This window comes from Artemia franciscana, chromosome 4 (assembly GCF_032884065.1).
Source record: "Artemia franciscana chromosome 4, ASM3288406v1, whole genome shotgun sequence".
Lineage (NCBI taxonomy): Eukaryota > Metazoa > Arthropoda > Branchiopoda > Anostraca > Artemiidae > Artemia > Artemia franciscana.
In genome coordinates this window covers 11,109,309-11,132,579 of record NC_088866.1, presented here as the reverse complement: position 1 = coordinate 11,132,579, position 23,271 = coordinate 11,109,309, and the positions used below count along the sequence as shown (strand labels likewise).

At 37.3% G+C, this 23,271-nt stretch overlaps 1 protein-coding gene across 2 annotated transcripts in view; it reads left to right on the top strand.

Moving 5' to 3' along the window:
• LOC136025979 (uncharacterized) overlaps positions 1-12,735 on the top strand; it is a 28,171-nt gene extending 15,436 nt beyond the window's left edge. For both annotated transcript variants that reach the window (XM_065702110.1, XM_065702111.1), the window contains exons 3-4: positions 503-1,381; positions 9,202-12,735. In XM_065702110.1, coding sequence (XP_065558182.1) covers positions 503-1,381; positions 9,202-12,662 — 4,340 coding nt within the window. In that variant the 3' untranslated portion in view covers positions 12,663-12,735. The remainder of the gene's footprint in view (positions 1-502; positions 1,382-9,201) is intronic.
• The last annotated feature ends 10,536 nt before the right edge of the window (positions 12,736-23,271 follow it).

Sequence of the window (23,271 nt, the reverse complement as noted above, 5' to 3'; positions counted from 1 at the left end):
CATTGAGCAGTTCTGTGGGATTTAGTGGTTTATGATACATTGCTAATTGTGATTTTGTCAGAAATCATGTCGTGTCATTCTTTGTCTGTTTGGGGGCCAAGGGATTTTCGGAAAACAGATTAGTATCATTTAGATTGGTCATTAGAAAGCTTTTTGTCACTAATTGAAGGCTTTTGGTCTAAATTGCTGTCAAAAACAGCACGGGAAACACTATCCCAATATACAACTCGACTTCAAGTGCTAGTTCCCTGGGAATATGAGAAATAAAAATAAGATCTTACTAAACGTTTGCAAAGCTATAAACAATAACTAAAGATTCTTAGATACCATTGTGAGTTGTTATACTTCACTAAGATATTTGTTGAATAAGTCTAATTTCCGCTACACTTAATCTCAAAAAATCACACAACTTCTTTCATTCAAATTCAGGTGCGTCTTATCGTTGTACGTTTATTGTCCAGCTTTTGTTGTTTCTCCTTGCTAATTCTCTCATTTGTTTCAGCCATGTACTCTATTGATATGCTGGGAGTTGATAATACAAGCAATCCTGAAGAGCAAGGGATTATTTATGAAGATGGAGATGGCCTGGAATCTGAATTAGAAGAAAGTCACGATAATCCAGAACCACTTCAGAATGGCGCTAGCAGTGAAGATGATTGTCTCTACAGTATATTGCCTGAAAAACAACAAGGATTACCGATTAAGAAAGATATTACCAAGAAGCAGAGTAAAATTGCAAAAAGTAAAAGGAAAAAGAGAAAGAAGAGGAGTACTGCAGAAAAACTGGGGAAAATAAGATTTAGTGGTAATATTGAAAGTGACATTGAAGAATTTCGTGATGTCAATGGCCCTAGTAGTGAAGCAACAATTAATGATAAAAGTGCTTTCAAAGGTGAATCCAAATCTCAGACAGGACCAATTGTTGTCAATAATAGAAATTCTACTGATTCAGATGTTGATGTGGAAGACACAACAATAGATACAGATACTAATATAAATGTAACTAAGGAAACATTAACTAGAAGTGAAAATGAAACTAGAGAAAAAAATAGTGGTAATTCTCATCTTAGTGCAAGTGAAATTGACATCAATGTAAATCATGAACAAAAAAGTACAAACAATGTAGAGGCAAATATAACATATGATCAAGAGAGGCTTTTAAAGCCGCTAACAATTAAATTGAAACCAGTCAGCAGCAAACAGAAAATTTATTCATCATCTGAAGAGGAGAGTGAAGAAGAAAGACCATCACTTGTGATAAATGAAGACAATGTTGCCAATGATGCCACTCCTTTACTGCTGGAGGATTCGGTTAAAAATTTAGTTGATGGCAAGAATCCGCTAGCCTTACTTAGTGAAGGGGACATCAGTGATTCAGAAGGTAAATTTAAGCCACAATTCTTCCTTTTTTTCTTGATTAAACCTAACTGTTGTGTGTGTTCACCAGTTTTTTCATCATAAAAAGGAGACATCAGATATCTAGAAAAAAAATATACAAAACTTGAATCACTAATGCCCATTGAGGTGAATCTTCCAACTTCTTTGGAGATCTGATGAATTTTTATGCTGCCAATGTTTGGAGACATTACCTTAAATTACCTTAAATCGCATTTGCCAGCGAGATAAGGTGGTAGATCCTCCTGTAGTTCTCGCTGGTGGTGAGTGATGTAATTATGTTGGCTTAGCTTCCCAGTCCAGCCTCCACTCGGCCCTCTCCCAGTCCCTGTCGACTCCAGCCTTGAAGGAGTGGGGTGTCTCAGCTTGGATGGTAGACTCGGATAGGCTATTCCAGAGGGGGACCACCCGAATGGAAAAGAAACCACGTCGTTCCCTTCTCCGACATCCAGGCAGGTGAAGCTTAAGACTGTGACCTCTTGAATTGTTAGCCAAAGAGGGGGTGAAGATCTGGTTCAGGTGACCGGATTTGAAAATTTTGCGTGCCATGATCACATCTCCTCTATATCTTCGATAGGTGAGGGTTGGAAGTCTCAAAGATCCTAGGCGATCCTGGTAAGGGACATTATTTAAGCCACGGACCAGTTTGGTTGCTCTCCTTTGGACACTTTCAAGGGCTCTTGTGTCCATTTTATTTTGGGGAAAGGCCAAAGTCAAGCCAAACTCAAGGTGGGGACGGACAAGGGATTTATAAAGTTTTATAACCACACATGACTTTCTGGTTACAAAAGAGCGCTTAATGAGTCCGAGAGCTCGATTAGCTTTTGCAACCTGAGCCTGAGTGTGGCTGTGGAATTTTAAATCTTTGTCCACAATGACGCCTAAGTCTCTTTCCTCGGCAACTGCTTCCAACTGATCACACCCTATATGGTAGGGATGGTGGGGGTTATTGTGCCCTAAGTGCAGTACCTTGCATTTTGTTGCATTGAATTGTAGGGCCCAAGTTGATGACCAAGAGGATAGCCTGTCAAGGTCCAGCTGAATGCAGGCTCTTTCTTCTTCAGTTTCAGCAGGTCCAATGAGCTTACAGTCGTCAGCATATAATGTTAAAAGGTTGCATAGATAAGTTGTACAGTCGTTAATATATATGCTGAACAATGTTGGCCCAAGGATGGTTCCCTGTGGGACGCCGCTTATAACCGGGGAAGTGGAGGAGAAAACTGGATCGCCATTATCAGTGTAGATCATGACACGTTGAGATCTGCCAGTTAGGAATGCTCCAATCCAATCAATCACATCCTCATGCACTTGATAAGCTTTAAGCTTCAGCAACAGGTATGAGTGTTCAACTTTGTCAAAGGCTTTGGCTTGGTCAAACAAGATAATGTCTACCGGTTTACCCATATCCAAAATTTTAGTTGCATGATCATATGCCTGAATAAAGTTGGTGTCGATTGACCTGCCCCTGCGAAATCCATGTTGTCTATCGCTAATAAGTGTATTTTCTTCTAAATAATTTATAAGAGCATGGTTAATGATACCTTCCATAATCTTGCAAATGGCTGAGGTTAGGCTTATTGGTCGATAATTTCCTGGGTTATCCTTGTCGCCTTTCTTAAAAATTGGTATAATATTTGCTGTTCTCCAATCATTTGGTACTGACTTTTTGGCCAGGGACATGTTGAATATTCTGGAAAGGGGGAGGGAAATGTGAGCAGCAGATTCTATCAAAAGCCGAGGGTGGAGATTATCAGGTCCAGCAGCTTTGTTGGAGTTTAAACTTCTTAGTATTTTAAATACATCTTCTTGAGTAATGATTACAGGGGACATTGGGTTGTGTACTGTTACAGGAGGTATGGTTGGGAGTGTAATGTCAGGTGGCTTAGAGGTGAAGTTTGTGCAAAAGCTGGCATTCATGCAATCAGCGATTTCTTTCGGGTCAGTAGTACTGGAGCCATCTGATTTTTTTAGCCTGTTGGTGCGTCGACGGGAAGGGTTGTTAGCTGTAACATAGCGCCAGAACTTTTTTGGGTTTTTCTTTGACTCATTTGCGATAGATTCTTCATGGTCTTGGATAACTTTTCTTGTCATGTTTCTCAGCTTGTTTCGGAGCATGGCGAATTTGTTGTGATGGTTGTCACACTTGCATTTTAGGTATTTATTCCATGCTCTATTTTTCTTTTTGATAATTTTCTTAATATTCCTGGGAAGGTATGGAAGAGTCTTTGGTTTATCTGACCAATAAACCTTTGTATGCTTCCTACATGCACCTAGTAAAGTAGACTTAAAACGATTCCAACTAGATTCAATGTCTGTCTCATCTGATAATCCCTCATCCCAATTTATATTAGCTAGTTCTTCACGGATTAAAGCATAATTGGTAAAAGTTCTCTTAAGTTTACCATCACGACTATGGTTAATATTAATGTCATTCATTATACATATGTGGTCACTTGCACCAATAGCTGGGAGGTAACAAGTGGAAGTAATCCTCTCAGGGTCATTTGTAATAAGGAGGTCAAGTAATGATGGTTGTTGTGAATGTCTAAATCTAGTGGGTTGCATTATTATCTGAGTTAGGAAGTTGTCAGCAAGGGTTTGGATGGTTGTGTAGGAGGGGTTATTAGGGGGTGAGTACCCAATACCTTCAGACCAACGAACTTCTGGCATATTAAAATCACCATAAAGCACAAGTGATGAATTTAGATTACATAAGATCTGTATTACGTTAGAAACTGCTTGGTGAGATACTAGTTGGTTTGGAGCTGATGGGCTACGGTAAAGCACACCAATATTCACAATTTCAAATCCAATTAGAAGTCTAACTAATACATGTTCCACCCAAGTATTAGTAGGTTGAGAAATAGAAAAATCAATTTTATCTACCTTAATTCCAAGCCTAGTGTAGATAGCCACTCCTCTTCAACACAGGTTACTATCTAGGTTGCTCAGGAGTAAGTATCCAGGGATTTGAATATGTGCGTCTTCCAATTTGGTCAAAGAGTTCTTAGGACACGCCTCACAAACACAGAAAACATCTACATCCTTTTCATAAAGTAACACTTTTAGTTCTGAGAGTTTTGGCACTAAAGAATCAATGTTTGTATATAATATTCTTAGTTGCGTCCGTTTTCTTTGGCCGACTGGGCTGTTGCTAGTTCTGGCTTTTGAACTCTGATATGGATTTTCGTCGCCCGAACTAGCAGTGACGTAGTTGGTCTCAGACGAATCAGATGCAGCACTTGATGGAGAGACAGAGCTCAAAACCGAAGCCGCGGAAACAAAGGTTGAACTTATAGAAGTCTTTCTGGCTAGGCTTGATGCATTATTTACACTATTTACAAGGGATATGGGTAAGTCTAGTGAACCATCGAGCGAGGGGGGGGAAGGACTCCCTCCCCCCGGGGGATCACGTTTTTTGACACGATGGCGCCATCACGGATGACAAGGTTTTTTTCACCGGCTGCTGCACGCCTCTTTATCTCTTCAATTAGTTCTTTCCTTCTCTGGCGGTCTTCATTGGATGCATCAGCAAAGAATGAGATACTCCCCCTCCTCTCTCTTGAGGCCTTCAATATATCAATTTTTATTTTGTAATCATTTATAGAAAAAAGGATTGGGTTGGGTCTGTCTATGGTATTTGCATTCTTACCATTAGGTAGACGTTTCAAGTTAGTAATAGCCCCGACATTAATTGAGTATTCATCTTTTAAGTAAGTTGAGATGAACTGAGCATCGTTGGTTTGCAGAGGAACGCCATAGGCAATCAGATTAAGTCGTCTTCTGTTTCTGTCTTGCTCTTGTCTCACTATTTTGCGGACGTCTGTTTCGAGACGGGTAGTTATAGAGTTTTCCACAAGTTTCTGCACATCATCTATGGAAACCTTTGATTGTATAGCCGTCTCAAGCGTTTCCACCTGAGCCCTCACAGTGTCCAAAGAAGTCTGCATATCAGATCTGAAACCAGCAAACATGTCACGCATTTCACTACAATGGGATTCGAGAGTGCTTTTCACTATATTTGGAACATCAGGCTTACTGGAACCTGTTTTACATAATGGGCATGTCCAAATACTTCCAAGTCTTTCATTCATTTTGCAGAAAATGTTGTATTCGGCTGTACTCATTCCTAGACATGTTGCACAGAGCCATTTATCACATTCATCACACTGAATGGCTGGCGAGGACTCACTCAGAACACAACCAGAGACAGCACACTTATCGACTCCTTTTTCGGGTGTTGCGGGTTTTAGGCGTTTTGAGCTATTGGACGCCATAATTTCAGAATGAGCGGCAACGCTGGGCGGAAAAATTCAACACTGATATCGCTTAATGAAGAACGGGAAGATGTGCAATTCCCTGGAGAATTGAAATTAAAATGAGTTGCCCAAAAGTATAAATATATCAATCACAGCACTGAGGTAGGTCCCTTAAATCAACACCTAGGGTAACACAAGACCTGAGAAAATGCAAAAAACAAAGAAAAACAGTTTTATCTCACAGTTTAATACATATATATCCAGGGTTCAAAATTATGCAACCACATGTATTTGTTATTGTTTGCAACCACATGTATTTAAAAGTGTCAGATCCAAGATTCTGATGAGGGTAGAAAGGGTACAGTAGCAGTTTGCTGCTACAGTGGTATTGAAAGAATAATTTTCTGAATTGCTTGACAACCAAGCAGAGTCGCAGAGTATAGCTTCTTCAGTTTGTGGAGATATGCTTAAAATCAAATTTCTCCAAAATATGTTTCATTAAGTCTTTTGGATTGCCACAATCATACTGCTCAGGGGCATATTCAGGGTTCCATCTATGGGAGGAGGGATCAAACGTATAAAGAGTAATTTGGCTAAGAAACGTGTATTAACAATATACACCCTTTTTTTAAATAAAAAATGAGTAGGCCTAAAGAGAATGATAATGTCTGAATCTAATACAACATAAACTCTTTCTTAAGAACCGAATATGACTGGAAGGCAACCAACACCAATCACAAGCTATTTTTCGCCTCCAGCTTCCTTGTAGCCTCTGATGAAAGTAAAAATTTTCTTGATAGTTTTTACTTGACTCATTTTTTACTTCTCCTGCCATTTCTTATCTCAGAGTTGACATACATTGTTTTAAGAGTAATGTCAAGCATTTTTCCCCAGCCACTTTATACCAAACAAGTTTTTGCAGCGACTTGGTAGTAATCTCATTTGATTGGAAACTGAAAATTCTAGAGCCTTTTTTAAGAATCAAATGTGATTACTACTACATCTACTGCCATAACAACTCCCAGCAGCACTAAGCTACTTGAGGCCAACACAGCTATGGATTTTCCTCCTCCGTCCTAATCTATTCAAAGCACTTTACACTATCACAAGAGGTTTCAATTTCTTTTAAATCCTTCCTTACAACCCCGTCTTACCTCATTTGGGGACATCTTGCTGAAAGTAACAGCATTCTGAAAGTACCTTTTTGTGATTGGCCTATTTTGGGTTTTAACAGCGTTTCATTGCAATTTCATAGATGTGAACTAATGTTAGGCCTTGATTAGTCTCAACCCGTCTTCAGAGGTGGGCGGGGGCTAATTATTAATATTTTTGGCTGGAATTTTCTTTTTCAGACTAAATATTTCCAATCTGAACAGAAGATTTTCTTCAAATTCCCTTTAAGGTCTGTCTTGACTCTCCCACTCTAATTTCCATCCTCACCTGTTAGCACCATTGTTTGTTGTATTCCTCGATTTGACAATTTGTTTATTATTGTAAAAAAAAAGAAAAAACTTAAAAGTAAAATATAAGGCCAAAAAGAGCAAACTAAGATTCCAATTTTATTCCCCCTCTGACCTTGCTTAGGGTTGCAATGGGGTACTAAATTATATAATTTTTCAATCCCAATTGCACTCTCATCTCACCAGGCTTAAATTCATAATAAACAACCATTATATTTAGAAAATATTATGAAAATTGAAATTCAAGATTTCCCTCCATTTTTCCCCCTTTTCCCTGAAAAAGGGGGTATTTTTGCAGAGGTGAGATTTTGGCTGACCTTATATATGTTACTAAATGAAATTTTTTTAACATTTTTGTTGTTCAAATGTCAAGGTTTGACCTTTTTTTGTACTTTTACTGGACTATTGTGAGGAAGGCAGATATTGATCAGGTGCATTTGTTGGGAAAGTTATTTTGGTCTGATGGGGTTTTTTCAGTCAGTCGCCCCTCTCCCTGTTTCCCTCTGCCGGAAAATCCCCCTCCCCCATAAATTTTTTTGCAGATTCTGCCTGAAATGTATCCCTAAGCAGACTTTCATTTGGAAAATGCTTTTTGTGTCTGTTCTTCAAATCATACTGGAAATCCCCCTCCACAGAATTTTTTCGTTGAAGTCCTACCCCCCCCCCCTTGGTGGAAGGTTGCTTCTACAGAAAATTCCTCCATGGATAATTTTCCCTTTGTCCCTCCCCCCCCCTTTACATAAAACAAATAAAAGGGAAAAGTTAAACAAATAAAAAAAAAATGTGTACAGGAATTCTGGTAAATTCCCACAACGTAAACTTTCACCTGGAAATTTCACCCTTGGAAACTTCTGTTCCCACAGAAAATTCAAAACTAGGAATCCTGTGTTTGGAGGAGAAAAAACTTTGTTTTGATAATTTTTGGTAAAAACAGCATCTATGATGAAAATCTAGTAAAAAATAGAAAAGTGTGCATTTAAAGTACCTAGTTTTTATGCAGATTCCAAATATTTGAAACGCAACAGGTTTAAACTTTGGAATGGTGTAAACCGATTCCAAATACTTGTATAGCTATCCTGAATTCTAACCTGTCCTGGGATATTGATCATAAGATATTTAAGGCATCTATTGATATCTTAAAGAAGGGAAATGTTGTTTAGTGATGAATAAAGCATGAAGAAGTTAATTAAAAGGAGATCATTTATGTATAGATTTTGATTGCACAGAAGAGAGCAGGAGTCAGCAGAAAGAGCCATATAAGTACCAACTGGTCTAGTGGCCTTAAACTGCTGGGGACAGGTAGCTCAGGTACCTGCACTTCCCATAATCAGTAACAGTGTTTTATTGTATATAATAGCATGTACTCATTGTTTGCTGAGTGGAGGAGAATAGAGCTTCCAGTGGCTAGTTTTTCTGAAGAAGGAGTCAAAGAGGTCAAAGGACTTGATGATAGTCCATATACCTCCCTACAATTTTTGGAACTGGAAACCAATAATTTGAGAATGATTTTATATTGTTTTAATCAAATTTACAATTGCAGATATAATGGGTTGCAGTAGGGAAGGGGCAGCACTAGGTATATATGAATTAGTTTCACGCCTGTGTGTTTAAGCCTAGTATTTTGAGCATAAGGAACATTAAAGCTGTGTTTGTTATTACATTTAGGCAAACATTTTAGGCCTCCCCAACTTTTGTATTGTTTCTTTTGTTCTCAACTGAGTAAGAGTTAAGTTGCCATGAGCAGCTTCCCATCTGCTATGTTATACTAAGAAATCTATGGTGACTGAAAAATCTGAAACTGGAAGTAAATTAGAAATATAAGCCATAAGGAGGTAAACATAACCTGGGCAATCAGTAATAAAACTTCAGTTTCCCTTCTAACTTGACCGAGAGTGGGGTAGGGGGCAACCCTGGAAGATACTAAAAATTACTTTAATGTTGTTAAAAAACCAAATTAAACTCAACCATCTATCAAAATTTTGTGTCATTCTGGTGTTTGCTGCATGCAGCATATTCTTCAATTAGAGTTGAGGTTCAAAAGAAGCAAATTATGAACAAGTTTTTTAAAGTTTGTTTATCTGTTCTAGGAGGGATTTCTGGCAACGAATCTGCTACAGGGGCTCTAGAAAAATGTGAGTATTGTTCAGAAGAACTAGATCCAAACAAAACGAAAGCTCATAGATGCTCTGAGTTGGAGAGGAAATTGAGTGATTATTGGGTCTGTACTCTATGCCAAGACACATTTCCAAGTGAAGAAGCTACAGCAGAACACTGCTCCAAAAATGAGCATACACGTTGTGTCTTTTGTAATAAAATAGTAAGTGTCAGAGTAGAAGCAGCATTGAGGCATGTTGACAAATGTTCACAGTTTCCAAGTACTTCTAAGAAGAAAAAACATCGATTTTATCAGCAGGACAAGACTGTAATAACATCAACTCCAACATCTGGATCTGCAACAAAATTGATGTCCATTGACCTCCAAAAACGGAGTGGAAAGAAAAAATGGAATAGAAGTGGTTTGCTAGCTTGGAGAAACAATTGTTGTGTTGTTTGTGGGATGGCTGGCTTTGATTCATATGTGTCTCGATTTTTGCACTTCAAAGAATTCCATCATAAAAACATATGTGTTGAATGTGGAGCTATTTACAACACAGCTCATCCCCTTATAATCCACATGAAAAAGGTTCATGGGAAAACTGAACATGAACATTCTGAGTTAGACCAGACTAAAAAATATGATTCTGATGTACTAATCTTATGTGTTGACTGTAATCAAATTTTAAAATTCGCTGATTTAGGAAGTCATTTTTGTAAGCCAGCATATGGCAAAGCAAAAGCTCAGTTGGCTCCTTCTAAGTCTCAGCTCCTTCAGCAGGTTACTTCAGAGGCAAAACAGTCTACACCAAAACAGGCACCTCAAAAACCACCCACACCTAGTGTGAGTGAGAGGCCTTATAGAAATAAACGTCGTAAAAGACGACCTAGCGAATCTGAACAAAGTGTTGGTTCAGATGATATAGCTTATGATGACTCTGAGCCAGAATTTAAAGTAAGGTCTAGAAAGCAGTCAATTAAATCCTTAGAACATACAAAAGCTGGTTCTCTAATTGAATCTCCAAAAGTAACAATATCTGAGTCTTCCACACTACCCTCTCATTTTCCATCCTTGGAACCACCAGACATTGCTGAAGATAGAGAGACTACTCCATTTTCTTCTGAGTCTGAAATGGAAGTACCTGCACCACAAAACCTAGAGCCTTTATCTAGAGAGCCAACTCCAATAGCAGTATCACCAGTACCACATGAACCAGTTAATTGGCGTGAAAAGCTAGATACTCTGTTGTATAAACTGGTACTACGGTTAAGAAAAATGTTAAGTTTAATGCAAGAAACTGGATGCAAGAAATGTCTTTCTTATGAAAGTTCACCATTCTCCATTGAGGAACTATTTTCACATTTAAAAGACTCCCATGATTTGTTTTTGTTACGTGGAGTTGGTGTTGACACTGAGAAGCATCTCTTTAATGAAGTTAATAGGATTTATATGCAGGATGTGCCACAAAGTGAAACAAATGAGTTAGGTGAGGAGAAAATGTCAAAACCTTTTTGTGCAAATATAAGTAAAGAATATGCCTGTACAATATGTAATAGTGATAAAATGCCGTTTTTTAATTTTGTAAATCATTTACGAATAGCTCATACATTTCGGTATTACCCATGTGTAGAATGTGGTAAACGCTTTAGAAGTTACGGTCTCCTATTATCTCATTTAAGTGATACAACTGGTGAGACCTTGTTTGGTTGCCGTATTTGTAAAGTGTCTGGGATACAAAATATATTTATGCTTCAATCACATATACGAGCTCATTCAGTCTGTGACCGCTGTTTTAGAGGTTTTGATGGGCAATTAAGTTTAAAGAACCATTTATATGCCCACCAAAAAGACCAACCATTTGTGTGTACAGCATGTGATAAATCTTATAAAACTAGTGAAAGTTTAGAGATGCATTTGCTGTGGAAGCATGGCACAGAAGGTACGCAGTGTCCCAAGTGTCACAGTAAAATATGGGAATGTACTTACCATTTCTGCCCAGGTAGTTTTGGAGAGGAAAACTATGATGAACAGTTAAATAAGTGTGGTCTTTGTCAGATGGAGTTTAAAACTCAGGAAATGCTGAGAATACATAATAGATTGCATTCTGGGGCAAGACCTCACAAGTGTACCCTCTGTGAAAGAGCTTTCATTTCTAAAAAACTACTTTTAAAACATAGGGAAATTGTTCATGGACAAAAAATATCTATTTTAGACAAAGTCGGTGCTGTTAATAAAAAAAAGGCAATGGAAATCTTAAAAAAAATTGGTCTTGAAAATCGAGATGCAGTGGAAAAGAGTGTCACTGAAGATACAGAGAAAAGGGAAGCAATTTTAACACCTGTAACTCAGCCAGGAAAATCATTATTTGATATTGATGAAAATGAAGAGTCACCTCCTCCACCACAAGAACCAACCCCGCCACCAGCATCACCACCTAAACCAAAAGAGCCAGTCATTCCTTATTTTTATCTCGAACATGATTATTGTAAACCATATGATTTACCTGAAGTAAGGCTGAAACCAAAGAAGCCAAAGAGTGCTTTCAGTCTGAAACTTCCAAAGGTTCATTTGAGTTCAAGCTCAAGTGAGGGAGAGTCTAGTGACTCAGAAAGTAGCTCTGATACCGAATCAGATAGTAGCAGTCCTGAAAACGAACCATCACATGAAAAGCTTGATCCAGGGGCTAAGAAGGACGAATGTCCTCCAACAATCATTGCAGCTGACTATGGAAAAGAGGTAAATGTAGAAGATTCTTCAAGCTCAGAATCAGAAACTGATTCTATAGCATCTGATCCAGATTTATCTATCCATGAGTCTGACCTTTTGAGTGAAGAGTCAGAAACAGAAAAAAGGCTTGAGTCTCCTGACAAAGAAGGAAAGTCAATGTCACCTGTCAAAATTCAGACAAATCAAAAACAAACAATAAGTAAGAAAACTGTCTCAAAGAAGTCTGGTGGGTTGAAAGTACTGCTACCAAAGCATCTTCAAAAACAAAATGGTAAAATTAAAACTTTGTCTCCAATGAATGCACCAGGCTCAGATTTTGGTCCTAAACAGTACCAGAAAAAGAAAGGTCTTAAGGTCTTGCAGCCTAAAAGTGCGGAATATAGTAGTGATGATTTAAGTAGTGGTGAAGATAAGAAAAAAGTCGCCCAAGGAAAACGAAAGCAAAAACTTTCAAAATTGGCTTCTTCTCTACCACCTCTCAAAAAAGTGAAATCTTTGCCTAGTGAACCACCTGAGCCAATAACTAATGCCCAAACTACTGGTAAATTGTACTGCTATTGCAGGTGTCCTTATGATGAAGTGTCTCAAATGATAGGATGTGATGCCTCAGATTGTCCTTACGAGTGGTTTCACTTTGAATGTGTTGGAATCATGATACCCCCAGAGGGGAGGTGGTATTGTCCAGATTGCAGATTGAAACCGAAGTATCAAGGGAAATCTACTTGACCTCCTTTTGCAAATTGACTTATGTTTAAATTAAATGTTAATAATAAATAGAATTTGTATAGAATGTATAAAACCTGCTTTAAAGTTGACAGGAATGCTTTAGAAAACAGGAACATAACCAAGGAGGGATATTTCCCCCCTCCTAAAAAGTTAGCCACAAATATTATATAGTACAGGTTTTTTCTGTCTAGTTTGCCTTTTAAGAAAAAAGCAATCGTTGCATTTGACCTTTTCTTTTCGTTGTTGTTTGAAATTTTTGCTGAAATGCGCTAAAAACAACCAATATGCACATTGAATTAAGTTTGGATTTCTTCCTCTGCAGACATTTACTTTGAGATGATGTGGAAAACAAAAAGTTATTTGGAGTGATCAAAGTTTCTCAAAATCATTTGCTATAGAATTTTTCTTCTTAAAGTATATTTCTTCCTGCAAATTATGCTAATTGGTATTTCCAAAATTTATAAGAAGTAATAATCAGGATCAATAGAATATAAGAATAATAATGCTTGCTTGAATCATTGGTGTGTCATATCTAGGGTTTCGAAAAGCTTTTCTCTTTTTTCAATGTTTAACTCCAAGTTTGTGCGTTTTTTGTTTTGCTTTCTTTGATATTCTATTTTCTAGGACCCAAATGGAGAAAAAATGCCAAAAGTTTGAATTTTGTAGGTCTAGTAGGGATTTCGCTTGACAAGACTTCAAAATTATAAGTTCTAAAAAAAAATTCCGATAGTGCCTTTTTACTGCTGGAAAAATGTGTAATTTTTCTGTTACTCTGTAGGCTATGTAAAATTACTATGTAACTCGGATGTCACCAGTTCAACTTGAATTAGAAAATATTTTAAAGTGAAAAGATTCAGAGACATTCTAAGTGTAGTATAGCAATTTTGTTTTTATATAATAATATGAATTCTATAATATAAAAAGAGCTCATGCCGAAAATGTGTATTTCAGCAATCGTCAAAAGACTTGTCTTTCCTTAAACTTAACCAACAAAAAAAAATTAGACTGCTGATGAAAGAAAGAACTTCTTGTATTATTTTGAACTAAGCAACAACTCGTTTCAGCATTAGACGCTTTTCGCTAAAAAAGAGCGAAAATCGTGAATGAACAACGCAAAAATTTGCCAAAGCTTAAAACGAATTATTAGTAAACTTTTATTTTAATTAGTATGCACAACTTTGTAAACTAATGATAATGCGTAATTATCTATTTAACATTCACATTCTATTAAAAGTGCACAGTATATTTTACTATTCCAAAGGTAATTGTTACTAATCTGTTAATAACATTTTACAACGAATAATTATGCTCAACTGTCATAGTAAATATTAAGAAAAAGTATTCTTTGAATTTTGTGAGTCCGATCCCAAAATACAATTATGCTTGACATATGTAGCTATTACAAGCTTTTTATCCTGCCCTGGTTTGCTCATCCTGGCCCTAGGCTAATTTATAAGCCTATAGTAGTCTATTGGCCGTATATTACTTAAAGAAACATGAAATAACTTCCTCTGACATCACACTAAGTGACGATCTTACGTTCGGAAATCACATCAGCCAGATCACAGCAAAAGCAGCTCGTCTTCTAAAATCCTTCGCAAATCTCAGAAGGTTTGAAATGACAGATCAACTTCTTTCATGCTACAAAACTTATGCAATGCCCATAGTCATGTACGGCTGTCCTGTCTGGCACCCATCGCTCACAGAGAAACACAGAAGTCAGCTTGAAACAATTCGGACAAGAGCCTGCAAAATAATTCTTGGATCAAATTACAAGAACTACGAAGAAAGCTTGAGCGAACTCAGGCTCCCAGCCCTGGATGAAAGGAGGCACGAAACGCTGATGAAGTTTGGAGCTGACATCTTGAAGTCCCCAACGCACCGAGATATCCTGCCTCAATTTACTTCAGTGACCCACGCACACAAGACGAGGCTGGCAGCTTTTAAAGAGGGAAAAGAACTGTTAGAATGCCCGCCTACACACTCAATGACAATATTTTGAAACTCCTTTGTTCGATACTACGTGAAGCACTACAACGACAATATTCTCAAATCGAAGTGATAGATCATCATATGTGTTTTCTTTATGTTGCGTCCTTTTGCGTTTTTCTCTTTTTTGTTTGTTTGACGATACCCATGTTATTGCGTTGTGATAAAGGGAAAGAATAAAGATTATTATTATAACCCCCCGCTCTTAACGCTTAAGTTATACTTTTTGTACCAATTCTTTAAGAACAACTGCTCAAACACGAGGGTCATTGAATTGACATGCGAATCAGCCTACTCGTATTAATTTTCCCTCGTTTTAAGTTTGACTCGGCCATTTATTGTGATTTCTGTTTGTTTGTTTTTTTAGATTCATTTATTTATTGATAAAGATGTGTGGTAGTTTTACGCTTGAGAGATTATTTGACTTTATTTCTGCTTATTCTTGGCTTAATGGAGCTCTTTACTTTTCTTTGAAAAATTTGTTTTGTGGAAAAAGTTTTTTTAATCAATTTCTGCTCGTTTTTTGTTGGCATAATCTTTTTCATAAAAGAAAATATCTTTTCAGAATATTATATCATTTCAATTTTTTTTTTCTGTAAGAATCCATAATATGGGTTGCTATTTGTATACTGGAGAAAAGTTTTTAACAATTTTTAATCCCAACACAAATAGTATTTTTTTTTTTTATTTAATTCTATTGCTTCTGGAGTTGACCTGAAAAATAAAACTTAATATCATTCCCAGAAGATTCTACCTATACTCTTTGAGAACCTGGATACACTTACGCTCTATTTATTTATTTATTAAAATTTTAAGAATAGAAGTAGTAGTTATAGTATCCCTAAAAGTTTCTCTTAATACCCCAGTCTCTCGATATATTGCTGAGGTGTCTTATTTGCAACCATAAACACACTACCTTTTGATTTATTTTAAAGCAACATGTAAGTTTTTTAGTATAAGGGGCCAATTGCATAGTTTTGGAGGGTTGACATGCCTTATATTTCTACGGACATAGTTGCTGGACCTTTCTACTATGCTGAGCAAAACGGCTGTCTTAAAATTTTGACTGGATGTGTTTGAAAAATGAATGGGTTTGAGAGAAGGGCTACTTGCCCCCAGTCTCTTTTTACTCTTAAAAAGGGCTCCAAAAGTTCTAATTTTTAATCGAACTGGCTCCTTTAAAAGTTTCAATGATATTTCTCGCAATATAGAGTGGTGTTGACTATGACATTGCTTATACGGTCTTTTGAAAACCTGCATGCATACAGTTTTTTCGTTAAATTGAAACTCCTAAACGTTCCCTATTACTTTCATCTTAATACCCTTAGCGCCATTAGCAACAGTAACTGTAGTGGTAGTATTAAAAGTATTCATTTAGTGTCGTCTTCTGACTAGTTCCAAATCTTCCACAACTTATTCTTAAAGGTCTAAATAAATAATATAATTTGCTCTTCAGATATTGCGTTGCTACCCTTTTGAAAGTCCACATGCTCACATTCTGTTTTGATTTAGTTCAACATCCGCCCAAATGTTTCTTAAAAGTTTCACCTTAATACCCTTAGGTTGCGCAGTAGCAATAGTTGTAGCAGTATGCGCGTAGCACCTTTGGTTTCTTCAACAAACGCAGAAAGTTTCAACTTAATACATACCATCAACCGTTTTTGAAGCATCTCTGATGCGTCCGCTTGACAACCCGTGTTGGCATAGTGAGTCTCAAATGAGTTCCATTCAGTTTCTATATATCCCAAATGTTTCACCTTAATGCCCTTAGTTTAAAAGCAGTAGTTGTAGTAGCAGTAAAATTAATTGTAGTAGCCTAAGCTTTAGTGGCAATAGTAGTAATAATAGTAGCATTAGTATGAGTAGAAGCAGTGGTATTAGCATGCAAATATTTTCTTTTGGTTAGTTCAACATCCATCACAACAAGCCCTGTTAGTTTCAGCTTCACTGCCCGAACTGATCCCAAGGTATTGCTGCTGCACCCTTTTGGCAACCTGCATACAGAGGGCGTGTTCTGATTCAGTTTCATCTTCCTTCCTCAAATTTCACCTTCATACCCTAAGGCATAGTTTTAATAGTGGTCAAATTAGTAGTATTTATATTACTAGTAATTGTATTGAACAGCGGTAGTACTACTAGCCGCATAACCTATTGCGCTTTGGTCAGTTGAACATCTTTCTCATCAAGTCCTGGACGTTTCAACTAAGGCAATTAGTCATTGCAGATATGCCCTTTTGATAACCCGTACCTTCATATACTTCTTGAAATTTTCATCTCAATGCTCTTAGCCCTACAAGTAGTCGTAATAAAAGTAACAGTAGCAATAGTAGTATTAGCAACAGTGTGCACATATTGCCTTTTGGTGAGATGATTTTCCCTTTTAAGTATTATCTGAGTAAGTCAGCTTAATAATACCATCAACCATTCCTGAAGCATATCTGATGCTCTGCTTGATAACCTGTGTTTAGTCCTGTGTTTGTGTTCAGTTTAGTTCCATACGGTTTCTATATATCCCGAATTTTTCGCCTGAGTATCCTTAGTTTTAATAGTAGTAGTTGTAGGATTCATTGTAGCGCCCTAAGGTTTAGTGGCAGTAGTAGTAATAATAGTAACAGTAGTATGAGTAGAAGCAGTTGCATTAGGATACAAATATTTTCTTTTGGTTAGTTCAATATCACTTACAACAAGCTCTGTTAGTTTCAACTTCACATACCAAACTGTTCCTTAAATATTGCTGTTACACCATTTTGACAACCTGCATACGGAGGGCGTATTCCGATTTAGTTCATCTTCCCCTCTCAAAATTCCTTGAAAATTTCACCTTCATACCCTTAGGCATACTTTTGATAGTAGTCACAGTAGTAGTATTGATATTATTTGCTATAGTTTTGAATATCGGTAGTACTACTAGCAGTAGTAGTATTAATCTATTGCCTTTTGGTCAGTTAAACATACTTGTCATGTCCTGGAAATTTCAACTTAACATAATTAGCCATTGCTATGTGATTGCTGATACGTCCTTTTGCTAACCTGTATGTTCATATACTTCTTGAAATATTCATCTCAATGCTCTCTGCCGTACAAGTAGTTGCAACAGAAGTATTAGCAGTAGTGTGTACATATGGCCTTATAGTGAAATGATCTTCCCCTTTAAGTATTCTCTGAAAGTTTCAACTTAATACCCAAATCAATTCTTGAGATACGCTATTTTGACAATGTTCATGCACATAGTATCCTTTAATTTAGTTCAAGTTGCCCTTTAATACTGTAAATGGAGTAGTGTGGTAGTTGTAGTAGTACTGGTAGCATGCAAATATTGTCTTTTTATCTTCTCCATTATTATTTCCTCAATTTTTCAAATTAATGTGCTCAGTTATTCCTGCATTGCACCCTTTTGACAATCTATATAGACATAACGTGATTTAGTTCAACGCTCACCTGACATACTGTGAAAGTCTCTCCTGAATACCCTTCGTCTTCTTGGAAAGTAAAGTTCAAACATGCATACCTTTCTCAATAACATATACAAGGTGTAAAAAATGAATGAGTGGCCTAACTTACAGCCCATGACCTGAGGACTGTGAGGAGGTTGACAACCCCAAAGAAATAGTTACTGGACCTTTCAGAAAACTTCCAATCAAATGAGCATCATCCGATCCAACAACATTATATATCCTGGGGAGTACTTACAATGTTTGCCAAAGGACTCTGAGGGTTGTGTCCACCATTGAGACATTGTTCTATGATTTTTGGACTATTTGTAACAAAATAGGTACCTCAGAATTTCAATTAAATACATTTTGGGAAAAGAGGATGTCAAGGAGGGTGGCTAGTTGCTTGCCCCATCATGCTTGACTCTTAAAAATGAACTAGAACTATACATTTCAAGCCATTTTAGCCTCTTCTAAAGTTCACACGATCACTCTTTCCATAAAAACCTAGTATGCCCCTTAGTTATAACTTACAACCCTTGCCCTCAGACTATAGGGAATTCTGTCCACCTCAAAGGCCTTATTATATGATCTGGACTATTTGGATTATTTTGAAACAAATGGCCATCCCAATTTTTTAATCAGATGCATTAGTGGAAAATAGAACGTGGGAGGGTGGGGGCGGGATGCGGGTGACCCGATCACTTTGACTCTTAAAAAGGAAACTATAACAACTGATTTGCAATCCAGTAAGCACCTTCCGGAGTTCATACGACCACCCTTTCTATAAAAATCTTATATGTCATCGGGGCATAAATTACAACCATTGTCCTGAGGGCTTGGGGTGTCATCCTCAAGGCCATAATTTCCCGACCTTTCAAATACGCTGAAAAAAATGGCTATCTCAAAACTTGTGCTAGATGTGTTTTGGGAATTGATGGGCGTGAGGGGAGGGACTTGTTGCCCTCCAACCACTTCCGACTGTTAAAAAGGCTCTTTGAATTCAAAATCGACTGAGCATTTTTTAAGGACGGCCATCCCAAAATTTTCTATCACATACATTTCAGGAAAATATATGGTTGTGTGGGGGGGGGGCTATCTGCCCTCCGATCACATTGAATATTAAAAAGAAGAAGAAATGCAAATTAAGATTTTTGTTTTGTAGAGGCTTAACGGCCTGCCATCAAATTTGCGAATATATTTATTTATTAAAAAGGGTAGTAGATCTTTTGATTACAAATCCAATAAGCCCCCTCCGAAATTTATACGACAGCCCTTTCTATAAAGACTATATACCCCCAGTGTATAACTTACAACTCTTGTGCTGAGGGCTATGGAGGGGGGGTGTCATCCTTGAAAACAGAATTTCGGGGGCTTTTAACTACGTTTAGTAAAATGACTGTCTAAAAATTTTGATTTGAGGTGTGTAGAAATGGTGGGCCTGGTAAGTGGGCGAGTTGTCGTATAGTCATTTTCGACTGTTATAAGAGGCACTAGCCCCTTCAATTTCCAACCAAATGAGCCTTTTTATAAGTTTCTACGACAACAAGGGGCCATCTCAAAGTTTGGGGAAAATTAGAGGGTTGGGGGGGTATCCACCTTCCGATCACTCTTTATATTAAAGAGGGAACTATAACTTCTGATTACCAGTCCAATGAGCCATCTCCAAAGTTTATAAGATCACCCTTTCTATATAAACCTTAAATGCCCCTAGGGCCTAATTTACAGCCCTTGCCGTGAGGGTTATGGGGGGAATGGCATCCTCAAAGACATAATTTACGGAACTTCCAACTACGTTGAAAACATTGCTATCTGAAAATTTTGATTGAATGCGTGTGGGAGGGGGGTTAGTTGCCCTCCGATCACTTTCGATTATTAAAAAGGACACTAGCACTTTCAATTTCCAACTGAATGAGTCCTTTTCGGAGTTTCTACGACAGCTCCTTCGATACGAATTGCCTTGGTCTAAAACCCAAAAACTAAATAATACAATGTGCCCATATCGCTCTTTACTTCGGCAGCGCTATTGCACTGCCTATGATATAGTTCAAGCTATATAGATTTTTCGACATTTACTACTTTTTGCCATCACTGACATCACCAAGAAAAGTAAGCTCCACCTATCTGTGAATCAAAAACATATAAGAATATCCAATCTGTATGCTTGGAGAACCACATACCTCAGAACCAACCTTTTAAAAAAAATTGGGTTTTGGCATTTTGTTTTAAGTAAAATTACGCAATGATTATCCGGTATTTGGAAACACAAAAGTGGGTCCCTGGCTCCTATAGCTCCTCTTTCCAAAGCCCTCTCCCAGCCTTGTTTTTCATTTCAGAATGGTAGACATATTACACACCTTGTTTGAAGCAAATTAAGCAAATATTTTCAACCTGTTGTTGAAAGCATGAAACCGAAATCCCTCCGATCCTTCTATCGTTCACTTATCTGTAGAAAGATTGGTATATTGCAACTTGTCAGAACCAGAGAAGCTGAACTAAGCAAGAATAATTTGATTCTTGTAATGTGTGATCCAGAGTCGATAAGAGGTCTCCCAATGTCGTCCCGTTCCCTCCCTATCGCCAATTCTAGTACAAAAATCGGCGTGATGTACTTTATTTGAATCGAGTCAGGGAAATGTTTTCAATCTGCTCGATTAAAGGACCAAAGTGGGTTTATATCCTTCCAGAGATGTTCCACGCCTCTCTGTCAGCTTTTAGCATTAAGATTGAAATACCAAACTTTTTTGAAAGAGAATCATTTAAAGATTCTTAAATCTGTGGGACTATGGCAAAATGAAAGCCTGTGGACGCACCATATCCATTTGCATAGATATTTTTGATATGCATGGTTGGAAGGCTAAACCGGGTCTATAATCTCTAAAGACATTCCCTGTCCCTCTGCCTGCTTTTCAATCTAAAGATGGACACGTTGCACTTTTTTGAGTCAGAATTATTGAAGGGTTTCAAAATCAGAATGATTGTTGACCAAATGTAGGTTCATTGAAATTCATTACTCAAGTCAGAATTATTCAAGAGTTTCAAGATCAGAATGATTGGTGGCCAAATGCTGATCCATGGAAACTCATAAGCCCATATGCTTTCCTTGTCATTGATTATTGTAGAATGATGAAGTGTTTTTGCCCTTTGTTTGAAACAGAATTAATCAAGGATTTTAAACTCCTGTTAGCGGAAGCACAAAGTGAGTTCATATCTTATCCACATGTCACCAACATTTTAGCACCAAGGCAGGCATACAGCACCGTATTTGAACCAGAATTCTGAAAGAATTTTGAATCTGTATGTCTGGAGAACCAATTTTGGCCCAAAATTCCTTCAATATTCACTATCCTTCCCACCTCAAACTTTTTAGTAGAAAGGTTGGTGGGTTACACCTTGTCTAATTTAAAGACGTGCATAAGATTTTCAATATCTTAGCTTTGAGGCACAAGATAAGCCCTTGGCCCCCCTCACTAAGCTCTCCAACCAACCGAATGTTCTTTTAGACTCCTCAGTAACGTCCTTATCACCTTTTCAGCGTCACCTTTTTGCACACGGTATGTACTTGTGACGTTTTGAAAAGGATTCTGTGAATATTTTTAATCTATATGAACGAATAACCAAAGCAGGCGGCTTCCCAATTCATAACCCTTCGTTGTAATTTTTGAGGTAGGGGGGTGCATTTTGCACCTTTTATGTATGGGTGCATTTTGCACCTTTTATATAACAAAATTATGCTCACATGTTCAACATGTATCATTTCAGGTATATAACAGGGACCATTAGAATATCAGCATGACGAGTTTCAGGTGCACATATTCCTTCTCCGACCTCTAAACTGCTTAAAACTTGTAGGATAAGTACTTTTTGAGAACTATGACAGAGCATCTAGATTTCCGAAGAAATCTACCACAAATAGTGATTTATAGCGAAAAATTTAAAGCTTAACCTGCTTGAAACTTTGGGCTAAGTAGGTTTGGAGACCTAGGACTGAGCATCTAGGTGTCCAGAGACATCCACCACAAACAGTTATTTGTAAGAAAATTGTAAAGCTTTTTCCTCTTCAAGGATGAGGCGTCATGTGACTGTTTTAATTGTTTTATCTTTTGATTCATTTCCAATAAAACTTAAGGTTGGAAAAGTTGTCTTTAAGAATTGGTTATGCGACAATTATAAATAATAATGCAACGCAGCAGTTTTGGGGCAATCAGATATGTTATCACGTTGTTTTATCATTGTGTTTGAGTTGTTTCAAGCAAATAGTAGGTGGTACATTCCGAAGCAGATTGACGTATCTTTAGCTTGTACATGAAGCAACTTCAGCAATAACAGCATTGATTGAGATAGGTTTCATGTTTTGGTGCAAAGTACTAAAGCATCAGCTTTTACACGTGGCTCCTTTTAAAATAAACAACATTGTCAGAGTACACGAGATTGGGAATAATTAGTTTTAAGAATATTACTTTTAAGATTGCTATGTATTTTAGAGTGTCTTCAAGGAATGTTTCAGAATATACTGGGCTCACTTGCCCAATTTGAAACCATTGTCTGGGTAGCCATAATGGTTTCAAATATAATGATTTCAAAAATAGCTACCCATTGTAGTGGGCAGCTACATCTCAAAGAAGAGAGACATTGTTCAGTGATTACTAAAGAATGAAGAAGTCAATTTAAAAGGAGATGATTTACATATAGATTTTAATTACACAGGAAAGAGCGGGAGTGAATAGGAAGAACCATATTGGTATCGGCCGGCCCAGTGGCCTCAAACTGCTGAGGATAGGTAGCCCATGTACTTCCCACAATCAATAATAGTATATTATTGTATATAATAGTGTGTATTCATTGTTTGCTGACTAGAGGAGAATAGTACTTCTAGTGGGTAGACTGTCCTATGAAGCAGTCAAAGAGGTGAAAGGCCTTGATGATAAGTCCATATACCTCTCTACAAGTTTTGGAACTGGAGCTTAAATCTACGCTTCCGAAAAAAAAAATGTCTCTATGAGAAATCGATTATTAATGTATCATTCTACAGCTTCGTAATATATACTGTATGATTTGCATTTCTTTATCAACTTATTTTGGATTATTCTGAGTTTATATGGCCACCTTTGGGCTTATTTATTTTAGATACTTTTAATTGTACGGCCACAAAGATGTGTACTATGGAAATCTATCATACCTAATGAACA